The sequence below is a fragment of the Betta splendens genome, chromosome 19, assembly GCF_900634795.4.
Source record: "Betta splendens chromosome 19, fBetSpl5.4, whole genome shotgun sequence".
NCBI classification, from domain to species: domain Eukaryota; kingdom Metazoa; phylum Chordata; class Actinopteri; order Anabantiformes; family Osphronemidae; genus Betta; species Betta splendens.
The window spans coordinates 11,478,462-11,505,049 of NC_040898.2; the positions used below are offsets into that span (position 1 = coordinate 11,478,462).

General features: G+C 49.3%; 1 protein-coding gene and 1 long non-coding RNA gene across 5 annotated transcripts in view; one reads left to right on the forward strand and one right to left on the reverse strand.

The window, feature by feature from the left end:
- Window positions 1-303: 303 nt before the first annotated feature.
- The window catches only part of vti1a (vesicle transport through interaction with t-SNAREs 1A), an 85,539-nt gene continuing 59,254 nt past the window's right edge, over window positions 304-26,588 (reverse strand). For 2 of the 4 annotated variants that reach the window (XM_029133266.3, XM_029133267.3), the window contains 2 exons: window positions 24,246-24,318; window positions 304-1,389 (listed from right to left, as the gene is read on the reverse strand). In XM_029133266.3, the coding sequence (XP_028989099.1) occupies window positions 24,253-24,318 (66 nt within the window). In that variant the 3' untranslated portion in view covers window positions 304-1,389; window positions 24,246-24,252. The remainder of the gene's footprint in view (window positions 1,390-24,245; window positions 24,319-26,588) is intronic. The other 2 variants (XM_029133265.3, XM_029133264.3) reach the window with 1 other exon arrangement.
- LOC129603369 (uncharacterized) lies at window positions 23,066-26,555 on the forward strand. Its single transcript, XR_008693153.1, has 3 exons — window positions 23,066-23,197; window positions 23,352-23,438; window positions 25,137-26,555. It is a non-coding gene; the product is annotated as an uncharacterized LOC129603369 (long non-coding RNA).

Genomic DNA, 26,588 nt, shown 5'->3' on the forward strand with positions numbered 1-26,588 from the left:
TCGGAGCCACGCTATTTTGTTGGCCATTAATTTGCGCCTTTGAAGGCTGGTGAGGGCCTGTGAAATGGCGTTCACGGAGGTGGGTGCGGGAGTCCCTCCTCGCCGCCGCCGCGACACCCCCACGGCTCCCGAAACCAGGGCCGCGGCCCTGAAACAGAATAGCAAATGGCCTCTCCGGGAAAGCGCCGTCGCCCCCCCCCCCACGCAGAGGATTAAATAAAAAGTCACACGAACGCATCCCCAGTCAGCGACGAGGAACACGTCACAATCCTCAGAACCTGACGAGGACAATACACAGAAGAAGAGGTTCCAAAACAAGACAGGCCCATTTATAGGAACAGAAGAAGAGTCAGACATTTCACTTGGTCCTGGAGTCTAATCATTTTACACACAAAACATGACGGACATGTGTATCTTCAGAACACAAACAGCGCTAGCATTATTTGAAGGTATAAATAAATAGTAACACAATCACTTGCACTGAGAGCAAAACACTATACATGATGTAGATTCCAATGTCAACACAAACAGGATGATACAGTCAGAAGAAGGAGTCTGTGGGAATGAACTGCACGCGTCAGGGTGTGTGTGTGTGTGTGGGGGGGGGGGGGGGGGGGGGTTCCATGTGTGAAGGAACCTTACTCTGCGTTCGTCAGTTTCCTCTTGTGTTAAAAGCAATATTAAAATAAATCAGCTTTATTGTTTTTATTGATTCGTCGATACAGTTTGTCACCAAAGCAGATTTCGTCTGGATAAAATTAAAAGTTTCACCTTGATCGGCTGCACGGACCCCACCTGTGTGTTCAATGTGCATTCACTGTGCATCCTATTGTCTATTTCAGGCTCCGCTGAGCTTTTTAGAATCATTCAGATACACGAGCTCATACGTACCTATGGGTGAACATCCATACGTACAGTACAGCATGCTCCACCCTCCACTGTGATCACGCTGTCAATAACAGCTGACCCACCTTCGCAAACGTAATATATACATCTGTGGGAACGGGACTACGCCGTGAAAAACCGTAACTATCCTTAAAAAAAGTCCCCTCTAGTCTTGCTGTGGAGATGTAAGAGAGGCTGACAGGGAAAAAGAGGGGAAGAAGAAGAAGGAGAGAAGAAGAGAGTGGAGGAGGAGGAAACAAGGAGAGAGAGAGATGAAGGAACGCTCCCTGTCAGGCTTTGGAAACAGTGATTCATGGGGACCATTTGTCCTAATTACAGCAGAACAACGTGTTTGTCGCTATTAATCTCCTGTGTGCGTGTGTGTGTTTGTATTTGTGTCGGGGGGGGGATCAGTGGCCCCGCAGATTGAAATAAATGGCCAGGACGATGGTGAGGAGGATGATGGCTCCGAGGATGAAGACCAGCACGCGGTTCTGGATGATCCTGCAGACACAGACGGAGAGAGAGGGAGGAATCAGGACGGTCCACACAAGTCACACAGTGTCCAGAGCCGTAAAGCAGTCACATGTTTATGTGCTACACTAAATGACCAGCTTGCAGTGTTTAATAGCTACCATGAGGTCCACATACGTGCTATTTACCGGTACGCAACCACTGGCATGGGAGCGTAAAACACACTGACACCATGTTTCCAGCACTTTTGTGCAAAGCTCCAGTTTAAAATGTCTTACAAATTATTTATTATTACTTGTATACAGGCTCTAAAAATGTCACACACAGAACAGACCGAGCCCCTTATAAACAAGTCCACACACACACACACACACACACACACACACACACACACACACACACACACACACACACACACACACACACACACACACACACACACACACACACACACACACACACACACACACACACACACAAACCCCAGCTCTAAAACTTTATTTGCACAATAAAGTGGAAAAAGTGGCTCAGTAGTTTCCTGGAGGTAATAAAATCACTGAATTACTGATGGAATTTGCCATAAAAAGACTCATACCTTTGCACATTTACATTTTTCCCAGTGTGAGCTAAGTAAAGTCGACAAGAGGGGGGCTTTGAAGCAAATAAAAAAAAAGAGGGAGCACGAGGACAGGAGGGAGAACAGGAGGGCTGGCAGCGTCACGGACCCTCGCCCGGGTTGTGTCCTCGTGCGCAAACGCAAGCAGACGGAGCCGCGGACCCTCGGCCGCCCCTGACAAATGGGAGAATTATCACATTTGCTGACATGTGTGGGGATGGAGGTGGGGGGGTGGTACTGTCCACTTCTCTAAGCAGGAGATGAATAGCCCGTGCTGTGGCCATTCATCACCGGGGAGGGCGGCTGGCTGGATGCTCAGTCACCCGGCCACCAGCGAGACCCGCGCCTCCGGACCGGGCCGCGAGGAAGACGCTGATGTGTCACAGCAACTGTGTCCTTGCACTGAAGCGCCTTCACGTCTACAACACAAAGCATCTACTGGTCCTAAAAAACAACACACAACACCACAAACTGCTTTTCAAGAACAAGACACGGTGTCATTCCAGTGACTTCCAGTTGTCTCTCATTGGATAACACTCCGGAGCTCATTATAGCTCCGCTTCATAAACAGACACTTTATCCTTGAATAAATACATACATTAACATAACTGTGCCACGCTGTATATACTGTACGTTATGCTACGTGTTTATGTCCTGTCTCCCGACAAACAGGACGTTGCTTTTGTGGATGAGGCCGAAACAACTGATCACGTAAAATCACGTAAAAACAGGGCCCTCTGCTCATATTCGGCGTGGCCACGTCTACGTACGCAGACGGCGAAGCTGCCGTTGCAAACGGGTCCGAGCGCGGCGTCGGGATGAGGCTGGAGCGATTGGATGGAGCCATCTGGGAGGAGATCCCGCTGAAGCGCTAATCAGAGCAAGCTCAGCAAGGCTACGTCTCCCCCCATTAATTGACATTCATTATTTAGAATGATTATTTATCCCAGCCAAATACCCGGCGGAGCTGTGTGTGTGCGTGTGTGTGTGTGTGTTTAAGTGCGAGTGTACTGGGAAAATCCAGACCACTTTGTGTTGTTTGTTAATTTTTCAGCTGGAGAAACGGTGGGGTGGGAGAAGGGGGGGGGGAGTGTAAAGGGGCCGACTAGAGGCCTGGGGGTGGAAAAACGAACAGGAAGTTAGTTTAAGCCTCACGGATGAGGAGCCGGGGGGCTGATCCAGGGAGAGAGGGCCGAATCTTTACAAATCTGCATTCGTTAACAAAAGTCTGATTTGGGTGCGAGCAACACAGAGTGACTTCAAAGCAGTAAAGAATATGACAGTGGTGCAATTTAAGAACGTCTCAGGGGACACGTGTTAAAAAACAAAAAAACCTTTTGACCTCAACGCATTCTCCGCACATCAGTCCCCACAACACAAGTGTGACGTAAACTGTGTTTGTGGGGACTTGAAGGTTGCGAAAGCGCTTTGATTCAAATTTAGCAGCGCCCGGTCGAGAGCTCTGAGGCTCCGAACAGCGATCTCTGTGAAAGAAACCGTGCTTAAATTCAACCGCGCCACCGCTCGAACTCGGAGTAGAGCCGCGTGGTTCCACTCCTTGCGAGCAACAAGGTGCCGGAGCACAAGGGCGCACGCGATAACGCAAGTGAGGCCACGAGCTCCTGTAAAGGTCACGAACCTGAGGCCACCTTTGACCTGCAGACAGACAGGCTGCACGGCCAAAGCTCAGCTGAGCAGAGCTGAAAATCCATTTCAACCAGTGTCTGTTACCTGTGGCTCTGCACAAAGCAGAATATACTGCAAAGCTCAGTTTAAGATCCACATTGAGAGTCACACGAAATAAATCGTGTTAATTAAAAGGTCGTAAGGGACAAAGATCATGTTCATGAAGGAGCGTGATTTAAATTTAAACTACGTACAAAAATTCTACAGTAAAAGTCATTTTAGTTTCTGCCCAAGTTCCACAGGCAGGAGAAGCAGAGTCGCACCACTGTAGCACACCTGCCCCCCAGCCAAAAGCTGGAAAAAAAGGAAAAGGAATCCAAAAATTGGGAGGCAGGAGAGCGAATAACATCGTTTTCCTCTGCCGTGTGGTTGATCCTGTCCTGACACGTGGCCAGACAGAACAGAACTTATCAAACCGGATCCATCCTCCAGCTTTGACACTTGACATAGAGGTGGGGTGTGAGAGGTCTGTGTGTGCGTGGGGAGGGGGGGGGGGGGGGTACAAGGGTGCAGACGCACAGAACACGCTGACCCACAGATACACAATCCACACACCGAGGCTGGGGCTACGACACTGTGATCCTCACGCACTGTCTGTCTGCGAGACCCCCCCCCCCCAGACATTCAGACAGAGCGAGAGCAACTGGAACTGAGAGGCCAACCAGTACCAGAATAGAAGAGCGGCGTAGGATGCCGGCCGTGCCATTGGCTGCCGGTGTTCCTTTATGCGGCGGGCGACCAGTCAGATGGCGCCTTACTAGACGGAAACGCACCGACGCACGTTGGGGGGGGGGGAGTCGCAATGATGAGAGCAAAAAAATAAATAAAGCAGGCAGGAAGTCAAGAAATGGACAATGAAGAGCTGAGAGAGAGAGAGAGAGAGAGAGAGAGAGAGAGAGAGAGACAGAGAGAGAGAGGACAAGAAGTCCGTTTACCCGAGGAGGCAGAGCTGGAGAGGCTCCTCGGAGACAGATGAAAATAATGAGGACTTTTCTGTCAGGAAAGATTTACAAAATCGTACCAGTGTTATTAAAATTTAAAATCTCCCCTTTTTTTCCTTCTTCTATCCTCCCCTCCCTCTTCCTCCCTCCCTCTCTTCCTCTCCCTGTGTTTTTTTTCCCTTCTGCCTTCTCTTCCAGCAGCACGGCCTTATTACCAGCTCTAATGAGCACCGGGGTGCACCTCAGCGGCGCGTGCGCCCGTGTGTGTGTGTGTGTGTGTGTGTGTGTGTGTGTGTGTGTGTGCGCGCGCATGGAGGCCCGTCTGCCGGGGTCCGGGCCCCCGGTGCCGGTGCCGGCTACCTCAGACTCCCAGAGTGTGTCAGCGCGGTCGCACAAGGCAGCGCACGCATGCACGGACACACACGCGCGCGCACACACAGCAGGCAGACAGCAAACACCCCCCCCACCAAAACAAAAACAGTCTCAGTCAGACAGATAAGCTGATAGGCCCGAGCTAAACACACAGCGTCTCCACTAAGAACAAACTTAGCTGCAGAGTTGCATCTCTCAGGCCCTCCCCAATCCCTCCTCTTTCCACTAGTAGACCAATAAAATAAAAATCAATGGCTGTCTGAGCCGTTCTGCCTCTCCTCCCTCCAAACCCTGGGAATATATGGGAGGGGAGGGGGGAGGGGAAGGAGGGAGGGAGGGAGGGAAGGATCAATGTGCTCACAAATGGTTTGAGTGATGGACACGGAGGTGGAACGCTGGTGGGGCCGAAGTCCGAACTCATGCACAAACTAATCAAAAGAAATGTTTAACGCGCGCGCGTGCGACCGCCCCCGAAAACAAATGCGGCGAATCGCGAGGCGGCGAGCGGCCCGAGCTCCGCCCAGACGCTGAGATCACGCACGGAGCCGCGGCGTGGAGGAAGCCAAGGCGCTTCCAGCCGTTCTTGGTCCTGCGTTACATGACTTTTGATATTGAGCTGGAGCTGCAGTTACTTAATAGACGTCCCGACATCGTGTCATTTAGAAAAATAAAACACTGTTTAAGCAGACGCTCAGTCTTGACACTGGCATGTTTACTGTACACAAAGGATGCAGACGACAGCTTATTATGTTACAGACAAACACACCTTCAATCACTCCAACGCGTTTCACTGGATTTCTGCATTCGCTCGTTATTCTGGGTCCAGTTACACATTCGAGGGACCTAAAACTTTAGTAGTAAACAAAATGAATATTTCATCTATTTCATCTACATTCATTCCCATTTATTACATTCACCACCACTTTCATTCACCTCGTAATTAAAAGCATCCTAATGCCTTTTGTTGGAATCATCGATTACCAGAAACTGACAGATTCCTGTTCGGAGGACGCGGACGAGCAACGCATTTCATGTCAGCCTGATTCCCTCCGCTTCCGCCGACTCGATGCAGCAGAACAGCACCGGGGCTCTACAGGTTCATCCATTTTTTATTCGCCGGCTAACAACCCCGGCCGGCAGCAGCAGAGCCCGAGACCCGGCTCCCTCCCGGAAAAGTGGGAACGGGAGGAAGGAAGGGGGGGGCGCAGGTGAAGCGGGAGGGAGGGAGGGATGGGGGGAGAGAGAGAGAGGGAGAACCGAGGAGGAGGAAAAGGAGCCAGGAAGCAGAGGAGCGGATGAAGGAGAGACTCACACCGAATGCATTGCAACTGAATGTGGAATATTCACGTTTTTTCGCCGGCAGCAGTTTGAGGGAGCTGCTGCAGCCTCTCCTGATGGCGGTGTGATGTACAGGTGGCGGATCACTCCCCTGCCTGAACTCCCGCCCTCCGTCCCCCCCCCCGCCTCCGTCCTCCTCCGTGTCCTCCTCTCGTCCCCCTCTCCCTCTCGCTGGAGGGCTGCAGCGATATCAAGCCGTTACTCCCCTCATGTTTTCGCTCGTCACCTCGCTAGTTTCGCGGAAGCGCGTCAACAGTGGGCAGACGCTAATGAGCGCGGCCGCATCCGCGGCTTCTGGAATCGCACCGGTCCCCGTATAATACTCTGGGTTCAGTGTGTAGAGATCATAACAAAGTGAGAATAGAAGGATTTTAAAAGGAATAATAATTACTGTAGGTGGTGTCACAGAAGCAAAACGGGTGAAAAGTGGGATGAAAATCGCATTATGAAGCAATGCAGCAACTCTTCCTAATATAAATATAATGTTATATACTTGTAGTAAAGTTAGAAAGTGTTACGCTTATTATCATTAGTATATAAGTGCCACACTGGGGCGTGCGATATCTCAGCCAGATAACGGACATTCCTCCTCATTTCTCCTTTCTGCTACCGTTTCCAAAAACCCAAACCCCCCCTGTACACGTCGAGCGCGGGCCGGCGGCCGCTGCAGATCCGGTTACCGGGGCCCGGCCAGAGAGGGGCGGAACGCTGGCAGAACCGCCGGCCGGCGAGACCGTGGTGCCCGTAAATTTTTAGTGTTTGTTCAGCACTGAAATCTCATTAAAGCACATAAATCACTGGTGCACGCTGCTACTCGGTTTCACAAGAAGAAGAAAAAGGGAAGAAAAACACAAAGGAGGAGAGGAGCTGTGATTCTTCTGGAGCTCAGGACACCTGAGGCAAGGGTTAATGGCATCTGCGAGCTTTGTTAGTGCACACACACAGGCAGGAAGGAAGCGCACAACTCTTTGGCAAAGTGATTCTTCCTCCAGAACTTTTTTTAAAGTTTTGCCTTTAGTATTTTTTACTTCTACCGAAGGATGCCAGTATAGTTTTGTTGGAGTTCATGTCAAAAAAAGCAGAGTGATGCGTCCTCAGTCCGACGCCGAACACCAGCTCCAGTGTTGTGAAATCTGACCTAATGTCTTCATGCTCACTGATAAATGTTTAAACTTGCAACATAAAAATAGTCTCAACAGAAAAGTATTTCGGAGTCTGGTACTAATTTAAAGTCATGTTAACCCATAAGACGCCAAAGTGACGCCGGTTACACAAAATCCAACAAATGTGTCACACGAGGCTGATTCTGTGCGGTTGTGCAGAAACGCGTCCGGCCTCTCATGGGTTAACGTGGAGAAGACATCGTGTTCCATGTGCGTTTTCATCCTTGAACCCAAGACGACGACTTTTGCCCAGGCAACGAGGACACGGGTGTTTACGTCTGCGGCTTTTATTAACTGCATGGATGCTGTTTGTTTGCCATTTTAAACCAACTCTCCAAATATTTGCTTCCTGTCCCGCGTGATTTAGCTTTTGCTTCCTGTGACGAGCTCCAGTTGATGTTGCGATACTGCCCGTCAGCGCACACCAACGTTGACGCTTCCTGATGTTTCTGTCTGTCTATAACGGTATATTTGCATTACAGTGTATACAAAAGTGAGGCTTTAACCAGAGGGTATGTGGAGTTGTTTAATACTGTGTTTGGGTGAAGTGAACAACCTGTTGCATCAGAATAAACTCACTTAATGCATTTAAGAAAACATGTAAATGCTACTGATTCGTCCATATAATATACACAGTTTAGGTTTGTGTGTGACAGTGACCCGGCGTTGACCTGGACAGAGTTTGTTTATAATGAAAGCTTCAAAAACGCTCCTACGTTGGCATCATGTATTGAACTAGTGAATTCAGTTGGTAAACAGGGCTAAATGGGGGAGAAAGAGAGCAGGAGACTGGGAGAAGGAGAGGATGTAAGGTTATAATGTCATCCCACAACCCCCCGTTTGACACTACAAGGGAGGCTTTAGTCGGCCTAAATAATCCATGGTGCGCCATTAAATTTGCAGACGAGCTTCTCTGGTCGGTCTGAGGGAGACACGGAGGAGGTGGCTCAAGCCGGAGGAAGGAAGGAATCCCCAGCAAAAATGTAAGGGTGAGGAGGCGAGGGTCCACACGGGCCTTCCTGGGGGGGTGGGGGGGGGGGGGGGGGGGGTCAGTGCGACAGGCTTTGTCTCAGTAACGGCACCATTGACTTGTTGCTCTCGCCGTATTTGCTCAGCGCTCCCGAGGCCTAATCGATAGACTCTGGCCTCTGAAGCCCTGATTAGCAGGGCCTGTGGCTACGCGGGGTCAGGAAACAAATAAATAAAGGAGGCGAGAGAGAGAGCGAGGAGAGATGAAGAGCGGCAGAAAGGGAAGAAGGAGGACTTTGAGGGCTAATGGTGGTTTATTTTCCCTTCCTGGCGCGCCATCGCTCTCTCCTGCTCAAAAGCAGCGTGGGCGTGAGGCACCATGAGAGATGCAGATCGCTGCTTTACCTCTGCTTTCCTGCGAACCGCGGTTCAAAAGTCAAGGGGCATCTGCGCTGCTTTGGGACATTTGGAAATGCAAGAGCCAATCCATATTTGCAGAACCCACTTGTGAGCTCTCGAGAGGAACCATAGTTCATGACACAGATATGGGAGGAGGGGGGCTTATCTGATGCATGTTAATATGATTAGTCCCAGGGGGGTTTAAAGGTACGTTGTTGGAGAAAACAGTGTCAAACGCGCTTAATGACGCGGTAACATGTTGAGCGGTGTGGGCGCCACAGACACACAAATACGCAACACACACGGACACCGGTGTCCTCTTCTGTTTGCGTCTGAGCTCATGTACCTGGTCAGCAGACCTGGCAACCCTGAGGTGTGCGAGTGCCTCTAATGATCTCCCCCTGCAGCCCGGCGTTCTGCACATCACAAGGCCGATACGGGAAGTCCACGGGGGGACCGTCCATCCAATATTAATGATCCGGTCCGGGGAAGCGGGCTTTCTCAGCGCTTTCCCCCCGGTATCAGTGGCCACTGCCACTCTGAGAGACCTCCCATAAGAAAAGAGCCAGCGAGGCTAGAAAGGCACAACAAGGGCAAAGGGGGCGAGGCAGACATTTTAAGGGTGTATGGATGTTGAACATTTTCCTTTGAGTGGCCTGGTGGGTTCGAGTGCAAGCCCGGTCTTGATACACGGGTCCCACGGAGTCGACAAAAACCTGTACACTGTGCGCGTGCGTCACGGTTGTTCTTTCCTTTCTCAGCTATTCTTTCTGTTGTGTTGTCAGCCGGTGAGGTGGGAGCCTTCCACCGCAGCAGCTCCACACTCACGTCTGTTTTCACTGACACCTATGAATGAGGTAAAGCGCCAACTTCACCAGAGCAAAACTTTTTCGCCGCGAACGAAGCAGCCCTTGCGGGTGACGGAGTGGGAGGCCCGTTTTCAGCGGACGAACAAGGGAAACGAGAGAGCGAAATCACAGAACGAGGCCCGAGATGCAACGATCCAAATCGTGAGCACACAGTGATGGAAATGCTGAAACTCCTCATCAATGGAGCCCTGTTGTCTGTTTTCGCCACAACCCTCGCAAACCACCCCCCCCTCCTAAAATACCAACACCCACAATCACAGCTGGAGTGGAAGTGCAGGGTCAGCAGCGTCCCCTCCGGCCTTGCTGACCAACACATATTCTAATAATCACCTTCCCTCTGTACTGACAGGCCGGCAGCCGGCGGATCCCTCGTCCTCGCTCGCGTCTCCACTTATACGAGGGGCTTTACGGAGCGGGCGCTGCCGCGATACATTAAAACCGCTGCCCCGTGATCAAACGAGCAAATACCTCCCGGGTCAGCGAAGGGCTACCCCACGTCAGTTAACAATGCAGCATTTAAACATCAGTCGTATGCAAAGCGGCCGGTACACAGGGGAGGAGATGGGCGGCAGGAGAAAGCCGAGGAAGCAAGGCCTGGACCGGAGAGATAATGAGCGCGGGAGCACACGGGAGAACATCGCCGGCTATTTAATGCTACCATGTAAGCTCCAACGCAGCTCTATGATGAAAATATTAGACGCGAGGCTCCATCAGCATCGCGATGAGCTGTTTATCTCGGGCCAAAGGCAGAAATGCAGTTTTTAATGAAGCAGATCGTGGTTTTCGGCCGGAGCGCTTCCATTTGTTGTGCAAATGTCGCGCTGTAAATGACCCCCGTCACACATAGAGGAGAAGTTTCACTAAAGTAGCCTGATTGCGCCAGGTGGAGAAGGCTAATTAAGACATAAGAAGATGATTAAGTGTTTGTCTCCGCACGATGATCTGCAAAAGCGAGCGAGAATGAGAGCATCGGGAGCGAAGCGCCCGGCGATAATGACGCCTAGAGGTGAGGAGGTGAAGCCCGGTCCCCTCTCCCTCTGCCCACCGCTTGGTTAACCGACTGACCCGCCGTCAAAGGCGGCCTTTGTGAGCGCGCCTTGGCCGCGGGCCAATCAGATCCTCCGGCTCGTCTGTCTCCGGGAGGAAAATGGCGCCCCTGGTATGCCGTCAGCGGGCAGCGAGCAGACAGTCTGACTGCAGACGCAAACTATGCCGGAGGAATTACCTGTCTGGCCCGCGGCCAGAGGGATCCGCTCTGCAAGGGTCGGCGGTTACTCGTCTATTTATTCACTTGCACCTCCTGCACCCAAGCACTTTTAAAAACTCTTTAACATCCATTTCCAAGTGTTCTGACAAGATCCTCCTTTGAACTAAACCACAGGTACACGAAGAGGAGCCGTTTTGCTATTGATCAAGTTACAAGCACAAATAAATGGCGATTTTAAAAGTCTCTCGAATTAAATAATTGAGCGTTTGAGTGACGAGGGTGAGACTGTGGGAACTGAATCAAAGACAACAGGAAAACCTTGGTTTGCAACTAAACAGAGATCACACCTCGCCCGCTGTACAAACCCCGTTCGCTTCCTCTAACGAACGGCTGCCGGAGACAAATACTCCTCAACAAAGTGCCACTTGTGTCACATCATCCAAGGCAGCAAGTGTTCAGGCTTCTGTTTCGGGAAAAAAGACTCGTGACAGAACCTGCTGAACCTGCTTCAGCCTGGAGCGTGCCCCCCCCCACCCCCCTCCTGAGAGAAAGGGTGACACAAAGCGAAAAAGGGTCCATAGAAACGAAAGGAGAGAATGGGGCTGATGTGGGGATGCTGGGATGTGTGTTATCACTATAAAAAAAGCTAGCGTCCTGTTCGACCTGTTGATGAGCAATAGGCTGTACAGTCAGTCCAACCAAAGTCTAGACACGTCCATCTTCCTTTACAGCAGCCCTTTAAATGACACACTCAGCATATCGTAAACCTCCACATGTTCGGAGCCGAACAGAAACGGCATTCTTGGCAGTGCTCACGTGTGTCTGCGAGCTCGTCAGGTGGGGGGTGGGGGTGAGGGTGGGGGGGGGGGGTGGGGGGGGGGGGGGGGGGTCGGCGGTAGTTGAGACTTGCTCATTTCACACTGCGAGGTGAGCCAGGGAGCAGTAACAGAATCCAGCCATAAAACATGGAGGGAGTGGAACCGGGGGGTTGGATGGTATAGTCTAGTCTGGCTGCCACCTCCCCTAGAACCCCCCCTGTCCCCCCAGCTGTTCTCACAGTTATCAATGATAATAACCTCTGTCTGTTTGGCTGCTTTTACCTCCACTGGCGTCGTAGACAAACAGGGGGAAAGTAGTTGACTGCCAGTCAAGTCTTTTTGTGCAGCACTGGATAAAAATATTGTGATTTCAAGCATATTTATTATTATTATCCCAACATATTTTGAAACTTAAAGATAATTTGGATCTTTTTTTTTATTGTTACTGTCACTTTAAAGTCAACTCTCCTTGGGTCAATCAGTCAAAGGCCTCTGGGCAAGTTCACTGAAACGCGGCTTGTTGATTTAAACGCCTGCGTCTCTTCACGTCTCGCCTTCGGTCGTCGGGGCCTTTTGTGAATTTAACCCTTTCGGCTCTGGAGCGCTATCAAAGTCTCGCGCTCTCAGGAGGGGTTCCGCAGCTCAAACGACGCCACTGTCGGCAGACATAACCCTCACGCCCATCCTCGCCTTCATTTGGGTTAAGTGCGCCGGTTGGAGCGGCCCACCCACGGAGAGGCAGTTCAACCGAGGGCGAGGGAGGAGGAGAGCGAGTCAGGGGTGGCTACATTTTACACGAGTGTGCGTTTCATCCATCAGTGATTGCGGTTCAGGTGGGCGGTTTTAAAACTTCGGGCACCTTCAGCAGGTAATTAGGCTCCTCAGACGTCCAGGGTGCAGCCAGTGGTCCCGTGACCCCGCCGTTCCCAATCTGAAGCGGACTTCTATTCTCAGCTGCAGCCACAGTGGTGTGTAAAATGAGAGGGAATGCTATGTTTTGGGAAATCTAATTTGAGGCCCGTGTTTGTTTTCCTGGCCTTATTTTGCGACCAAGAGGCTGAGGCTGGCTCCGGCGCAGCGCGACTCGCTCTCTCTTCTCCCCCGGTTTCACAGCAACCACGTCCAAGCGCCAGAATCCGACAGAAACCCTGATGCTCATTTGAGGCAAGGACGCCGGGCTCTTTTGCTCCTCTCGTCGCAAGCTCCACGGCAGAATTAAACGCATCATTTAACGGAAGGTCACCCGCCGTGTCACGAAAACATATGCAAACCTACACAGATACAAACGTATTTAAAAACACAAATATTAGTAGCCATCTTTTAGCAGCTAATTGCAACGTGCTCCCTGTGGGAGGAGAGCGGGGTCCTCGGTCGATAATTAATCCTCGTTTGGAAAAGTAAATGACATTCATTAGTGGCGAATCGAGCCAAGTGCCATTATTTACATGGCAATAATCTGGATCGTGCTGGTGGTGCTCTTTTAATGTTACAGAAATAACTCGGAGACAGGGGACGAGTACAGTTGCTTTCTCTCTCTTTTTTTTCCCTGTGTCTTCGCACCCAGGAACAATTAGGCTTAGGCGAACAGATGGGGACGCCTCTGAGTGAGAACGCTCCTCTGAACGACTCTTCATCTCCTTCTTATCTCACTCCCTCGTCCGCGAGCGCTCGGCCACACGCACGCGCACGCAGCCACAAAGCAACAAGGAGAAACGCACAAATCCAGACATGCACACAACACAAAGACGCTTCAGAAACAGGCACGCACGCACACACACACACACACACACACACACACACTTGGGCGCACAGGAGGAGCACACCAAGTACTGAGCACGCTGGGCTAACTTTTAACATTAACTGTCAAAAGATGAGCCTCTTACAAAAGGCAACAGTGGAACTTTGAAAATGTGGCCATGTGGAACACACTAAATCACATCATGTGGCCTCAGTGCAGACAGACAAGAGCAAACCCGCTTTTAATATTGATAAAATGGAGGTTTGTGGGTAAATCTATATAGATATGCACAGTACAATGAGCAAGATGATGCTCCTGCTGCAGGTTTGTCTCACTGTGGAACCGGTTACTCATCTATGTCCTGCTAAGTGCACTGATCAATGTATCAGTCCCTGGGGAAGCAGGTGTCAAATCCAGAATTCAGTGGATACATCACTGTCTCAGCAACAACAAGGCTTCACCTCCTGGCGCCCTGTAGTCACACTGTTAGACACCCATAACAATAGGTAACTTCATCCTGTGTTTGCTGACGCCAGTGGAGCTGCTCTGACCACTGAAGGGCCTTCTCCTCCTCATATTCTGTTACACTTCCCAAACAATGGAGTCAGTCAAACAAGCAAACACTAAATATCTGTTATTCCTCCCTCCTCCTACTACTACTGTAACAGTAAAGGCAAGGTGATGGGACCAAGCGTGGATCCTATTTACATCCTCTTCTCCCCTGACGCCGGTTTTCACTTTAGCTTTTGGAAAGATTGAAACCCAGCACAACCTTTTCTGGGCTGAAGGAAAAGTTCCCCGCGAAATTCGATAAAACGCAGGGTGCAGCGCTCGTCTAATTCGTCCATCCAGCTCCCCACACTTCCGCGACCTCTATTCCTTCAGCCGCTCCCCAACCCAACCACCCCCCCCCCCCCCACCCCACCCCCCACCCCCCAATCGATCTGCTTATCTCGCAAGATCAAAGGCTCGCACCGCCGTTGTACATTTAGTTTCGACTTGGTCCTCCCACATTATGTCTAAATATTAATGATAATAAAGTCTCACACCCATCCCTGTGTCAGGCAATTACAGCCAACATTGATCGTCGGCTCTCTGCTCCAATTAGAAGTCACTGCTCGTAATGCGTCCTGGCACATCAAAGGGTAACAGTCATTGATCCACTTCTGGATCTTAACGTTTACCGTTAGGGGAGGGAGGGAGGGAGATGTGGCCCGGTGTTTGAAGGGAAGCAATATTCTGACTAAAGAAGGGGAGAATCATTTTATTCAGTCATGTAACTTGGTACAGAGGGTCTTGATAATAACAGGGCAAGGCAACTGGTACCAAAACCCAGTAAAGCCAGTACCTTAAACACTGGAAAGTCTTGCTTATAACCCTTGAACTGTCTCTCACTACCAGAAGTATATACTGTAGTATACATACTAAACGCCTGATGAAATATGAGACTGAGTGAAAACCCCCTACATCTTTAAGCTCAGTATCCCTGAAAACCAACCTTCCTGACATCCTTTAAATCAGCACACACCATAATGTGCCATTCTACCGCCAAACAGAAAGAGCAGCAGAATCAACAACAGGCTAACATTGGAGCCAATGAGTCAATAGACTGCGACACGTCACCATTAAACCAGGGACATTCCTTGTACAAATGAAGCCTAACAATCCCACTGTTGACACCATCATTTGACAGGGCTTGTTGTTAAGCCCTGGCCTAGGGCACGACCTCACAGCCGCCTTTGTCACAGAGCTGGAGGAAGGCTTGTCCATCGCTCTTGGCTACAATGATACTTTTCATGGTATCATAATACAGTGAATCATTGTGCAACTGGAATGCAAGCGGTCGGTTCGTATAACTACAATTAAGCGCCTAACCTTGACTGGCTAAAAGCTCAAATAGGATGAGAAAAAGTCCATGCAAATACAAAAGCGGTGGCTAATGATATCCATTAATACCTAGATATGATGAGTTTATTCAAAATGTCATAACAGCGAATTGGTTATTTCTATCTTGAGCAAAGTGAACGTGATAATTCGAGTATCACCACTAAGCAGACGTCACATCACAAAAGCAACTGGCAAGTCAGCGCTCATCTACCAACCCTGAACTTAGGCTTTTTCCATTATTTGTTTGTGTACAACATTGTCCCTCTTGTCGGCTCACTGCGCTCTGAATGTGGTATCCCTCACTATTATACGCTTTGCTAGGATGTGCTTTGCTTCAACTATGTAGCTCGGTCTTCACCAAACGATGTAATTAAAGATTGGTGAAATGAAAGCAGTGTTTAGAAATGGTTTATGTCAAGAATTTTCTGAAATACTAGGCCACGTGGAAACTTTTAGACGGGATGGGCGCGCGTCGCCGACTTGTTAAATAAAATACAGTCTCGGCCTGGAGAGTCGGGAGAAACGTTAAACAGCAGAGGCTCAGCGTGAGGACGGAGGCCGCGTACAACAGCAACGCAACGGTAACTGCAGGAAAACATTTGTTGTTTGGCTCCTCACATGGGTGCGAGACTCCGTGATGCGTTCGGGTCAGCTGAAGAAAACGAGGGAAATCGGAGGACTCCGCAAACGGGCTGGGAAAATGACACCAGGATGTTAGGCCAAAAACACCAGTGTCCTCGCGACTTCCCCTCAGCGCCGCAGCAACGCAGCCCTGGCGCCGTCGGGGTTCAGGTTTACATGATGGCCGACAGGATGCGCCCATGTGGCCGAGCAAACACAAAATAAACAAGGTGGCCTACATTTTAAAATGCTATGGTTTTCTCCACTTTTTTGCTAGTGTAGCTACTTTAAGAATAAAGACTTGGCTATTAAATTATATATTAAATCATACATAGTTTTAGTGATGCTGTAACAGACGACGGTGGGATGATGTTGACCCAACTAACATCCCTGCCGCCACAGAGGCGTGAAGACGGTGGTGTGAGCGGGGAAGTCTTCCTGGAGCTGGCGGCGCGCCCAAGCTAGCACCGGGGTGCTCAGCCAACGGCTCCTCTCCACCTCCTTCCTCCGCAGACTCCTGGATGCCAGTGTGCACGGCTGCTGTGGGCCAAACGAGTCCCAGCCACCGGGCCAAAGGGGCAACGCGAGCGCTGCCAGCTGGGCCAGCACTTCACGGCCGAGCACCACTCTCCAAACAAACAGTGCAGCGGGACGCGAGCCACGGGCAACATGGAACCTGTCATTACTGGCCACGCATGGCTGGTTCCCTCCCCAGAATCGGAGCCAGGCCGAGGGCTCGAACGTGCACTGCACTTGACTCGAGCTAAAATCTCAGCCAGTTGAAGGAGACTTCCTATTCAGAATTGTTCTACGTCACCAGCATATCATGGGTATCTGGTTAAATATTCCCCTTATGAATACTTTTCAGCTTCATCAATCAATACCTATCAGTACGAAAATAATGGAGTGAAAGAAAATGTGCACACACACACTAGGATTAACTACATACCATCTAATTACACTAGAAAAAGAAAACTTCTTATATCCCCTAAACTGAAGGCGGGTGCAGGAATCGGACCTTGTGGGGGTTTTTAAACAGCTGATCAAGGTTCTACAGGGTTTTGTGGCACAACTCTGTCCTGTCTTTACAATTCTGGCTGCAGCACACGACGGTTTAAGGCAGCCATCGTAAAAAAAAAAAACTTCAAGTACGAATCGAAAAATGAGGGCCGCTTCCACTGAACGGCCAGTCGCTCTCACTGGAATGCACCACTGGGACAAAGGCATCTAGGGAGCGACGTGGAGTAATGAACAACAAAACCTGTGTCACAGCCCTTTACACAGAGAGAAATGGTGTTTTGGTGCCAGTGTCATTGCCAGAGCCGGCTAATTCAAATAACTACAGACCGGCCACATGTGCTATCGTACACATCCCTGACATTCTGTAGCAGCGGTTCATTTTTCAAATGCCGGTGGTATTGAAGACACGTCTTAACAAAGACGGTGACGCTTCGCAGCGGCGCGTGGTCACATGACTTTCGGCCGAGCTCGAAGTTTAGCTCCTACTGTACGCTGCGAGTTTCTGAACACCTTGACCCCTCTCTCTCTCTTTTTTTTTTGTCAAAAAAGCATTCAACAACAAATCTGGCAATGTTTCGGGTCACTAAAATTTGTCAGGGAGTGTTTTCTCCCGTGCCTGTGACTCTGTTCGGCGTGTGTGGGCGAGTGTAGCAGCCACAATTAAGTGTAAATGAGCTTAAACAAAAAGACAGAAGTTTTTCACAGATACACAAGCCTGTGGGTCGTTTCACTCATCTGGCTGGTTATTTATTTTATAACACAATCCACTTCAGTGCAATGCTTTAAAACACGAGGACCTCCACAGTTAACTGCTATTGACTAATGAATCTAAGAGGCTTAAAATAAACACATGCATTTTTATTACACTTTGTCGTCTCCTTTTGTATTTTTTAGTATCTGAGAAGCTTTTATTCTGTCAGGAAGGAAAAAAAAATCACACCAATAATTCATATGACAATAGAAGGAATTCAAACAAGATTAAAATTGAATTTTTGTTTAACAGTTGGCTGAATTGTTAAATTGGATTTGGCAAATAAGACTTTTTAAAAGATGTTTTCTTCAGTACTTGTCAGAACCGTTGTAGTTTCCACATCGTGGAATGTCTTTCATGGCGAGCACTAGCAAACCAAAGTAAGACATGGGTGGGGTGATAGGGTCTGTCCTTTTGCCTTCTAGCCTTTGGGATAGAAATATGAAATACAACAAAAATTCTATTTCTGTATTTAGTATAAAACCACTCAAGGTTAGAAGCTTTTGCTTGGAAAAGGGACCAATAAGCTGCTCAAGTATTTTGACGAGAGCTTCTCTTCAGTACCAATGCCTCCAAATGCCTCGCCTTTAAACCATTTGACTTCCTTGAAAAAAGGGGTCCTCTACTCATTGTTTTGCCCATTGCGATAAAGGGGATCTTTTATGCCATCAACAACACTGCAACAATGCGGTGCCTTTGTTTCACTGCACTATCCTGGGGGTCTGTTAGGATGAGATATAGACATACAGAGGTGCAGTAAATGATTGATGGGTTAGAAGAAAATATTAAAAAGAAAATTCAGCATTTGTAAATATTTCAGGCTCTTGCACCCGACCAAAGAGAGATCTGAGGGGCAACAAAGATAACAGCAAAAACTATAACCATCTATCCAACACAGAACAGAGCTGAGACAGCCGACGTCTTTGCACAGACGATCGCTGCTCTAAACACTATTTATATATGGTTGATAGGAACAACACACTGCAGCAGAAACAAACTGTTATGCTGCTTTAATTAATACAGGTCAAAAGCACATATGGCTCCGATCTGTTAATCATGCCACTATACCATAACTCAATGAACTGTCAAAAACTAACTTAGCAAATACTGTATATTGCTCATTTTATTCTTCACTGAATATACCATCAACCAGTAAGGTGACGGCATTCCATAATATGCCAGGCAGCTGTTGCACAGTATCCCCAGAAGTAAGCACGATGACTTGCTGGGAGGGAAAACAGTAAGAGAAGACTCAATGTGATAGGTTCTAATTGCTTCAAAATGTCCTGAAGAAGACCCCCTATTATCTATTTAAATTGGCTGATAATGGGAGGCTAGAAGGAGGAGGGGATGGAGAACAGGGAGGAGGAGTACGGGGAGAAGGGGGGGGGGCGACCCAGGCGGAGGGAGAAAGCTATACTCTGCTGCTGTCGCCTCATTATTTTCCGTCTTGACGGACGCCTGTGCTCTACCCCTGGATGAATGGCCCTGTGCTGAATAAGTTATCGCCAGACACACAAAGGGAAGATTGCGCTGCACAAACAACACAGCAGTGCTGCTAAGCATGATTCCCTTTTTTCCTCTCCATCTAAACCCCCCCCAAAAAAAAGAATACCGTCAAACCCCTCACCCTTCCCCCTGCTCCCTCTAGACGAAAGGCAGGCCCTGCCACAGACTGAGATCTTACCTGTAATTTCTACAGAAGCTCACAGTGGGTGGGGGAAAGAACGTAATGGAAATAATAAAATGAAAGGCAGGAAGGATGCAGGCATCTGTGTTTGCTAAAAAGATATATACCGCCATTCTCCATTTTGTTTCATCTGTCTCTTTTGTTTGTGCAGCTCCTCACTGAAGACAGGGACCTCCTTTGGACAGCATCTGAGGATGTTTGAGAGGAAGTTTTTTTGTACTTCATAAGACGAGGCCCACAGCGTGATCAGTGAAAACGGTTTGGTTCTATCTGATGTTTATTTTGTTTACTTTTCTGTTGTTTGGGCTGCTGGGGCCTGGCGCGTCAATCCGAGATCAACTGTATACAATGCTCCCGTGAGGAATGAGAGTCCGCGTCGCTTCAAAATGGGAATTAGAGGGGGGACGGGAACAGCGTCGCTTCTAAAATAATTACTGCTCCGTGGTCACCGATCCCTCTGCTTCGCTGTCACTCAAAAGTAGCAGTGGAACTTTTGGACAGGAGAGCCTCTTTCCCCCGTGACGGGGAAATCAGAGGGTGCCGCGGCCCGACAGGCGCTCGACGGCAGATCAAACGGGGCGGGTACCCTTGGAGTGACACCTGGAGCCACTTCAAGAGGCGAGCGCGCCACTGATCTCCAGGCGTCCCGTCAGAACGACAGTCTGTCAGGGTTAAAGGAGGGAGGAAAAGGGAGCTCCGTCGGCCGGGAAGGCGCGAGGCAGGTCGCGCGCGCCGGCGCCTCAATGTCGTGGCTGGCTGACCCCGGAGCAGCCGGGGAAGTCATGATGGAGAGTGGAATTTGTTGGAATGAAAGTTGAGAAACTAATTCTGCTGATACTGCAGTTTTACTAGTATCTTAAATGACATGTATCTTAAAATGAGTGAAGCCTTTATTTATTAGCTTACTAGCTTTGAAAGAATTAGCATTCACTTAAGGCTAGCTATGGGAGAGGGAGTCTCTGAGGGAGAAAAGAGTCAGTCCTCAACAGATAAATCCCTTCTTTCTATGAAACAACACGTCTCCGCCCTTGTCAGCAACCTCTTCCTCTTCAGCCAGGCTTCAGCGAGTCTACCTGCTCCCTTTCTGCAAAAACTGTCCCATCAGCACTCTCTAATGGGCGAGGTGGAGAAAGAAGAGGAAAAACACAGAGACGACGCAGGGGGAAGAGCTAGTGAGGGACGGAGGTGGCACTGGAGCCTGTTTGGCTCCGGAGCAGCGAGTAATGAGGCAAAGGCAACACTGTCACGGTCCCAGCAGCTGCAGCAGCCTGTAGCACAGACACGTACAGACATTCAAAAGCACCTCCTATGGCCCAGCGGTGAGAAAGTGATGATCTTAAGGACACTTAAATGACATTCAAACCTAGAAGAATGGAGCAACTCCCACCATAAACACCAAATATCATGCGACTGTGGGAATGTTCGCGATGCTTCATCCAATGGATGCACCTCATAACGTGCGTGCACACGTCAGCTGCGCTCAACTTGATGTGTAAACTTTAGCTAGCGGTGGCGTCGGGGGCACGTACGATTCACGCCCGGCCACTTTGCCGCTTTTGCCAGAATCAAAACAGACTGGACATGAAAGGAGCGGAACGCCTCCCCGGAGGGCGCAGAGGAGGCCAGCGATGGGACCGACCCGGAGGGAGGCGGCGGTGGGGGGGTGCGGACCGGGGGGTGGGGGGGGGACGTTAATGATGCCAGGCCGAACAAATTGCGACGCAAAGGGGAACGAGTTTACACGCGGTACGCGGAGTTAGCGTGGCAGCAACACGGAGGGGAGATCAGAGCGAGCGCGACCCACTGGGAGCGATTCCGCCACTGGGACCGACGACACGAAGCGCTGCGGCGGTGAGTTCAACTGCAATACGGCAGAATAGGATGTAAAATAGGGCAGCGAACATGGAGTGTGTGCCAGTATTCTGTAGTATTGAGCCACAGTAAACGCCGTAGAAGTACATATTGGCTTCAAACACAGTAGTCAGATGCTCATTGTGCCCGTTTAAAGCCCCACATCAGGGCAGCGTGTCCAAACACATGGCGAAAAGGAAGCGCACGCCTCGCTCCCAGCGCGGCTGCGTCGGCGCTGTGAGCGGACGCGGCGCCCTCGCCCCGGCTCGTGAGCTGATCTCTTAATCAGCGTCCCGGGCGAGGGTTCTGTTCTGGAGGCTGAAGCTCCGTCCGTCCGGCTGCCCGTCACCGCTGCCAGTTCCAGCCATGAATATGGAGCTGTTCTGTGGCTGGGAGCTTGCTTATGTTTTCTGTCTGATATCTAGGCCCCATTCCCATTTCAAAGGGAGGTCCACCCGGGGCCTTGACTTTTTGATCTGCCTGGCGACTGAGTCGACCACCTGCATGTGGGATCAGCTGCCAGCGAGAGCCGACAACCCCTCTGCTTCAAAATATACATCCTCCCCCTTTCGTCCTCCCTGCTTCATTGCCCTTCACTGTACCCCCTCCTTCCAATGAAGCTGCCAGGAGCCCCAGTGGTCCTAACTGGGTCTGGAGCTGCATCCCATTCCCAACTGTTCTGACCAAGCGAGATGCTTGAGGTACTTAAACCCGGAGCAGGAAGGCTTTCGCTACAGCCAGAGCTCTTGTTTGTGTTAAGGAGGAGCTACAGTGTCACTACACAGGCCTTTTAAAATGCAGTGCTCCTGTAATCGGTGACCCATACAAAATTCAAAATGAGAAGAAACAGGAAAAACCATAAACAGTATCTTCATATTAGCATCAGCTGCTGCTACAGTAAAAACATGATGTCAAGAATTATTTCTCATGGTATAATACTTAAAACCCATAGGATTTTGTGAGGGAATTAAAAATGAACCGAGTGGACGTCCTAAATTTCCACCAACATCCATTCAGAGTCGAGCGGACGCAGAGGCTGCATTTGTGCGACTAAATAAACGCAAGGCCCGGCTCGTCAAAAGGACCTTAAACAACGCTTCATACCAATTATGCTCATTGACAGTGATGAGTCAGAAAGGTGTAAAGATGTAGTGTCAAACAAAGCAACAGCTATTTAAAAATGTGTCAGAATGGTTTCATCCAATAAGCGATATATACTGTAAGTTAATTGGCTCTGTTGAACCCTAACAGTTGACTTAATGAGTGTCTAATTGTTTCCCAGCTGGGGTGAAATTCACCAGGCCACAAAGAATAGATGCAAAACTGGAAAAGAAAGTGTACAATCAAACAGAAGCAACAGAAGTCTGTCCACGTTCTCCTCTGCTTCTCCGGCAGGAATCACGTCTGCTGTGGATGTTCACAGTCACCTTCACTCTGCTGATACTGGACACTTTATTGATATAAAACTATTATGTAACGCTTTCGGCTTTCAAACTAAGTACTGGTCATCAAATTACCCAATTAGTGCATTAAAACAAGAGCAAACACAAAAATAATTTAAAATGTTTTAACAATACTTTTACAGTGATCCCCCTCAACATGACACCCATCTACACCTATTAAAAGGCAAAAGTGTGAAAAAATTAGCAAGTGTTGATGTCATTGACCCGTCCCATACACACTTTCGGTTTTCATTCCTCCGTCTGGTTATAAATGACTTTACATTTGATGTTTCCAGGCCACGAGCTCACAACAAAACCCACTTTCCTCTACTCGAGCGGCGAACAAACAGACGGCGCCGACTTCCCGTCAAGCAGAAAGCCGGGCAGTCGCCGCAGAGCCGGGCCCCACTTTGGAAAGCCCTCATAAATCCTGATTTGAGCGGAGCGCTAACCAGAGGAGGTAAGGCACGTCGAGGGAGGGAGCGGGAGGAGGAGGAGGAGGAGGGGGGGCTGCCTCTTAAATGCTACATCTGATTAAGTCTTCCCATTATGTGACAGCTGAACTTTAACATTAATATGATAATATTGAAATAAGTGCATGTTATTTACTTCAGCTCCAGAGGGGGGTGCTGGGAAGAAGAAGGAGGGAAGGAGGAATGATGAATGATTTCTGGACAGCTGTGGGTGACATGCCAGGCGAGGTGAGGACCCCCCCCCTCCCTGCAATTCCTCCTCCTCTTCCCATAATCAGACTTGACAAAATGGAGACATATGCAGAAATATTGGTTACAGTCGGCGTCACAGCCCCTCTCAGGCCTTCCCTCTCTAGTAAGTGCGGGCCGCCCTGTGAGCTGCCCTCCAAATTGTCTGCGGGCACTGAAGCATCTATTTCAATTGGCACTTCCTTCCTGGGCCCGGGATTTTACATTTAGTCTGTGTCATTTACATATTACTCTTAATCAAAATCCACAGTGGGCGACAGGGAGAGAGAGAGAAACAAAACCATTGCGTCACGGTTCAGGGGCACTTTATGAAATGGAGATGTGACAAGACATTACAGTGTGCGTGCGTGCGTGCGTGCGTGCGTGCGTGCGTGCGTGCGTGCGTGCGTGCGTGCGTGTGTGTGTGTGTGTGTGTGTTCTAGGAGGCGCGTGTCTCGGATAATGCCGGTGCTATTGAAATATCTGCGCGAACGCGTGTTTTTATGATTGTCAGGAGCCGCCTTTTGCATGATCTATCAAGCAGGGGAGACAAAGGCTGCAACGCGGGATAAGGCTCGTGAGTGCAGTTTGTAAAACAAAGGCAAAGAGAGGAACGGGACAGAGCCAACACTTGTCTCTCCCATTTATGTTCCACAACGCTTCGTCTGACTCTGGCCAGACACTTCACATGAGTGCGTCCGGCTCCGCTGACAGTGTTTGGGGTCATTTTAAAAAGGGGAAAGCGGAGCTAGCAATAGCGTTTATTAGCACATACATGCACAGAGAGGTGCAGAACAGTGCCCCTACCTGCTTCTTACCTTCTCAGCATGCCGGTGAGGATGCGGGAGCTCTTACCCAGGTTGGCATCGGTTTCTCTCAGCTGCGGGGACAGAAACGGGCGCAGGTCAGAGCTGGAGTTTTCAGTCAAAGATCACGTCTGTGGAGACGCTCCATCGGATAAACTATCATGCGCCTTAAACAAGTGTAACCGCATTGAAGTGTCATGACTATCGCAGCGCTTGTGTAATCCTGCATGAGAATTCAGGGTTACACAACCTTGTAACACTGGCCTTGAGGCCTTGCTCAAGGGCATGCTGAAACATGCACCACTAAAGTTTGACTGTTTGACTGAAAGTTGCCGAGCAGATAGAGAGATAAACTTGGTGTCTTTTTGATTCTGGCCGTCAGACTGATGCTTCATACAAAACCTCGTCTAAGCCGCTTAGAGACATTTCAAAAAGGCTTCTAGATTCACCAAAAACATAATTAGGTACATTATGCATAAAATTGAGACTTTTCTGACAATGAGATTCTTTTTTCATTAACTAGAGGCATCACAGGCTTTACGGCAGACAGGAACGTCTTCAAAGGAGTAATCAATAGCAGGATCCCCAAGTGGAGGACGCGTTACACCAGTGGCCTTCTGCTGATCTTGCAGCAAAGCAAACATTACAGCGGTATAGAAAAAAAGAGTGAGAAGGGCCCTTTATATCTGGCGTCCGTGGCAGCACGGGGAGTCCTTGAAAACACACTTGAAATAATGATCACGGCTATCCAGGGCTAATTGCCTTGGATATTTTCCTTTTCCTCGCTCCATCTTCTCTCTTTTCTTTCTCTCTGCCTTTTTTTTTTTTTTTTTTTTTTTTACCTCGGGGGTCACAGGAATGTTTTTTTTTTATTATTTCGTTCTCTTATCAGGTCTAAAGCCTTTCGCGGGGAGGAAAAATTGGCAGAGATGTTGCCAACAAGGTGTGAATGTGACTGGGAGAAAGTGCTGACACTGCAGCGAGTGAGCTGCCACTACTGTCTACCTGCGGCTGCCGTTCTGGAGGGTGACAGCGGAGTCTGGGGAAGAGTCATCCGAGAGGTTTTTCTCTCTCCAAGCAGCATGGTGTCATTCATCCTCATCTCTCTGAGATAATAACTGCTTCTCTAATAAAGAAGCACTCAATATGTTTTCATCAGTGCATTACGCTGGATTTTATTCTGCTATTAATTCCTCTTTTTCATGTCTTTTTCGCAGCCTGGCTCTTTTCTGGAACTGTTCTTTCCACGGATCCTCTGGTGCCACTTTCTTGCTCTTCTTCAATCTTTCCATCCCACCCTCTGCATTGCAACAGCCCAGATGTGTGTTGCCAGCGCCAATGATATATGTGGTACAGGGTAGGAGGTGGGACCCTGGGGTTTGAACCCTCTGGCAAAGACAACAAGTCCTGCAGTTGCCTGATGTCTGCCTCGGCCCACAGATCTGCCCTCTGGATACTTTACACGTTCTCCCAAAATACATCTCGCTCTGAATCAGTCCTTCTTTCCCCTCCTCTCCTGCTCTGCACAGCCCGCTTTTCCTTCTTAGCCTGAAATGTAAACCAACTCAAATTTCTTGAGATATCTTAAAATGTCTAAATGCTCATTTTAGGGCTCTACTTTGACCCAGTGCTGAAACCTTCCACTGACTTCTGTTTGTACCTTGAAGACCATAACAAAAGGATGCACCTCCTGCAGAGCGCAGGGATTTTGGGCATAGCTGTGTGTGTGTGTGTGGGTACATGTGTTGCCCTTTATGCTGACACAACATTTCCTTCACCTGCTCTCACTTGAAAGCAAACGTGCCGTTACATGTAAGTATCTCAATCTAATCTCATTAAACTGTGCTTTCTTTTTTCTTTTTTTTGACTGTTTCTGGTCAAATAGCCTTTAAAGGCCTCTAAGCTTGTTAGCGCGTGCACGTACTGTATGTGCACGTGGTGCACCTCATGTGTTGAGGGGGGGTGAGGGAAGAAGACTCACGGGAAGAAGGGACGAGTTGGAGAAAGCGAAATAAAGGAATAGCAGATAGTCTCAGGAGACGGCGTGGACCGTTTTGAAAGGAGACGTTTGATTTCCTTTGAAATCGCCTGCGCGAGGCCGACTGCCATGTTGTGATCTTTAAGCATTGTGCATTAAGGGGGCCGACAGGGCTGGGCCCCCTTCCTGGGTCTGGGCTTTTGTGTCTCTGCCCACCTGTCTGTTTAGAAGATGAATGTACAGTAAAGAGAGGCAAAGTTAGCTGATATAAAAAGGAAGGAAGGAAGGAAGGAAGGAGAGCAGGGTCACAGGTTCAGATTCATTTCACATCATGTGATGAGTTGTCATCATGTGACCACGCAGATG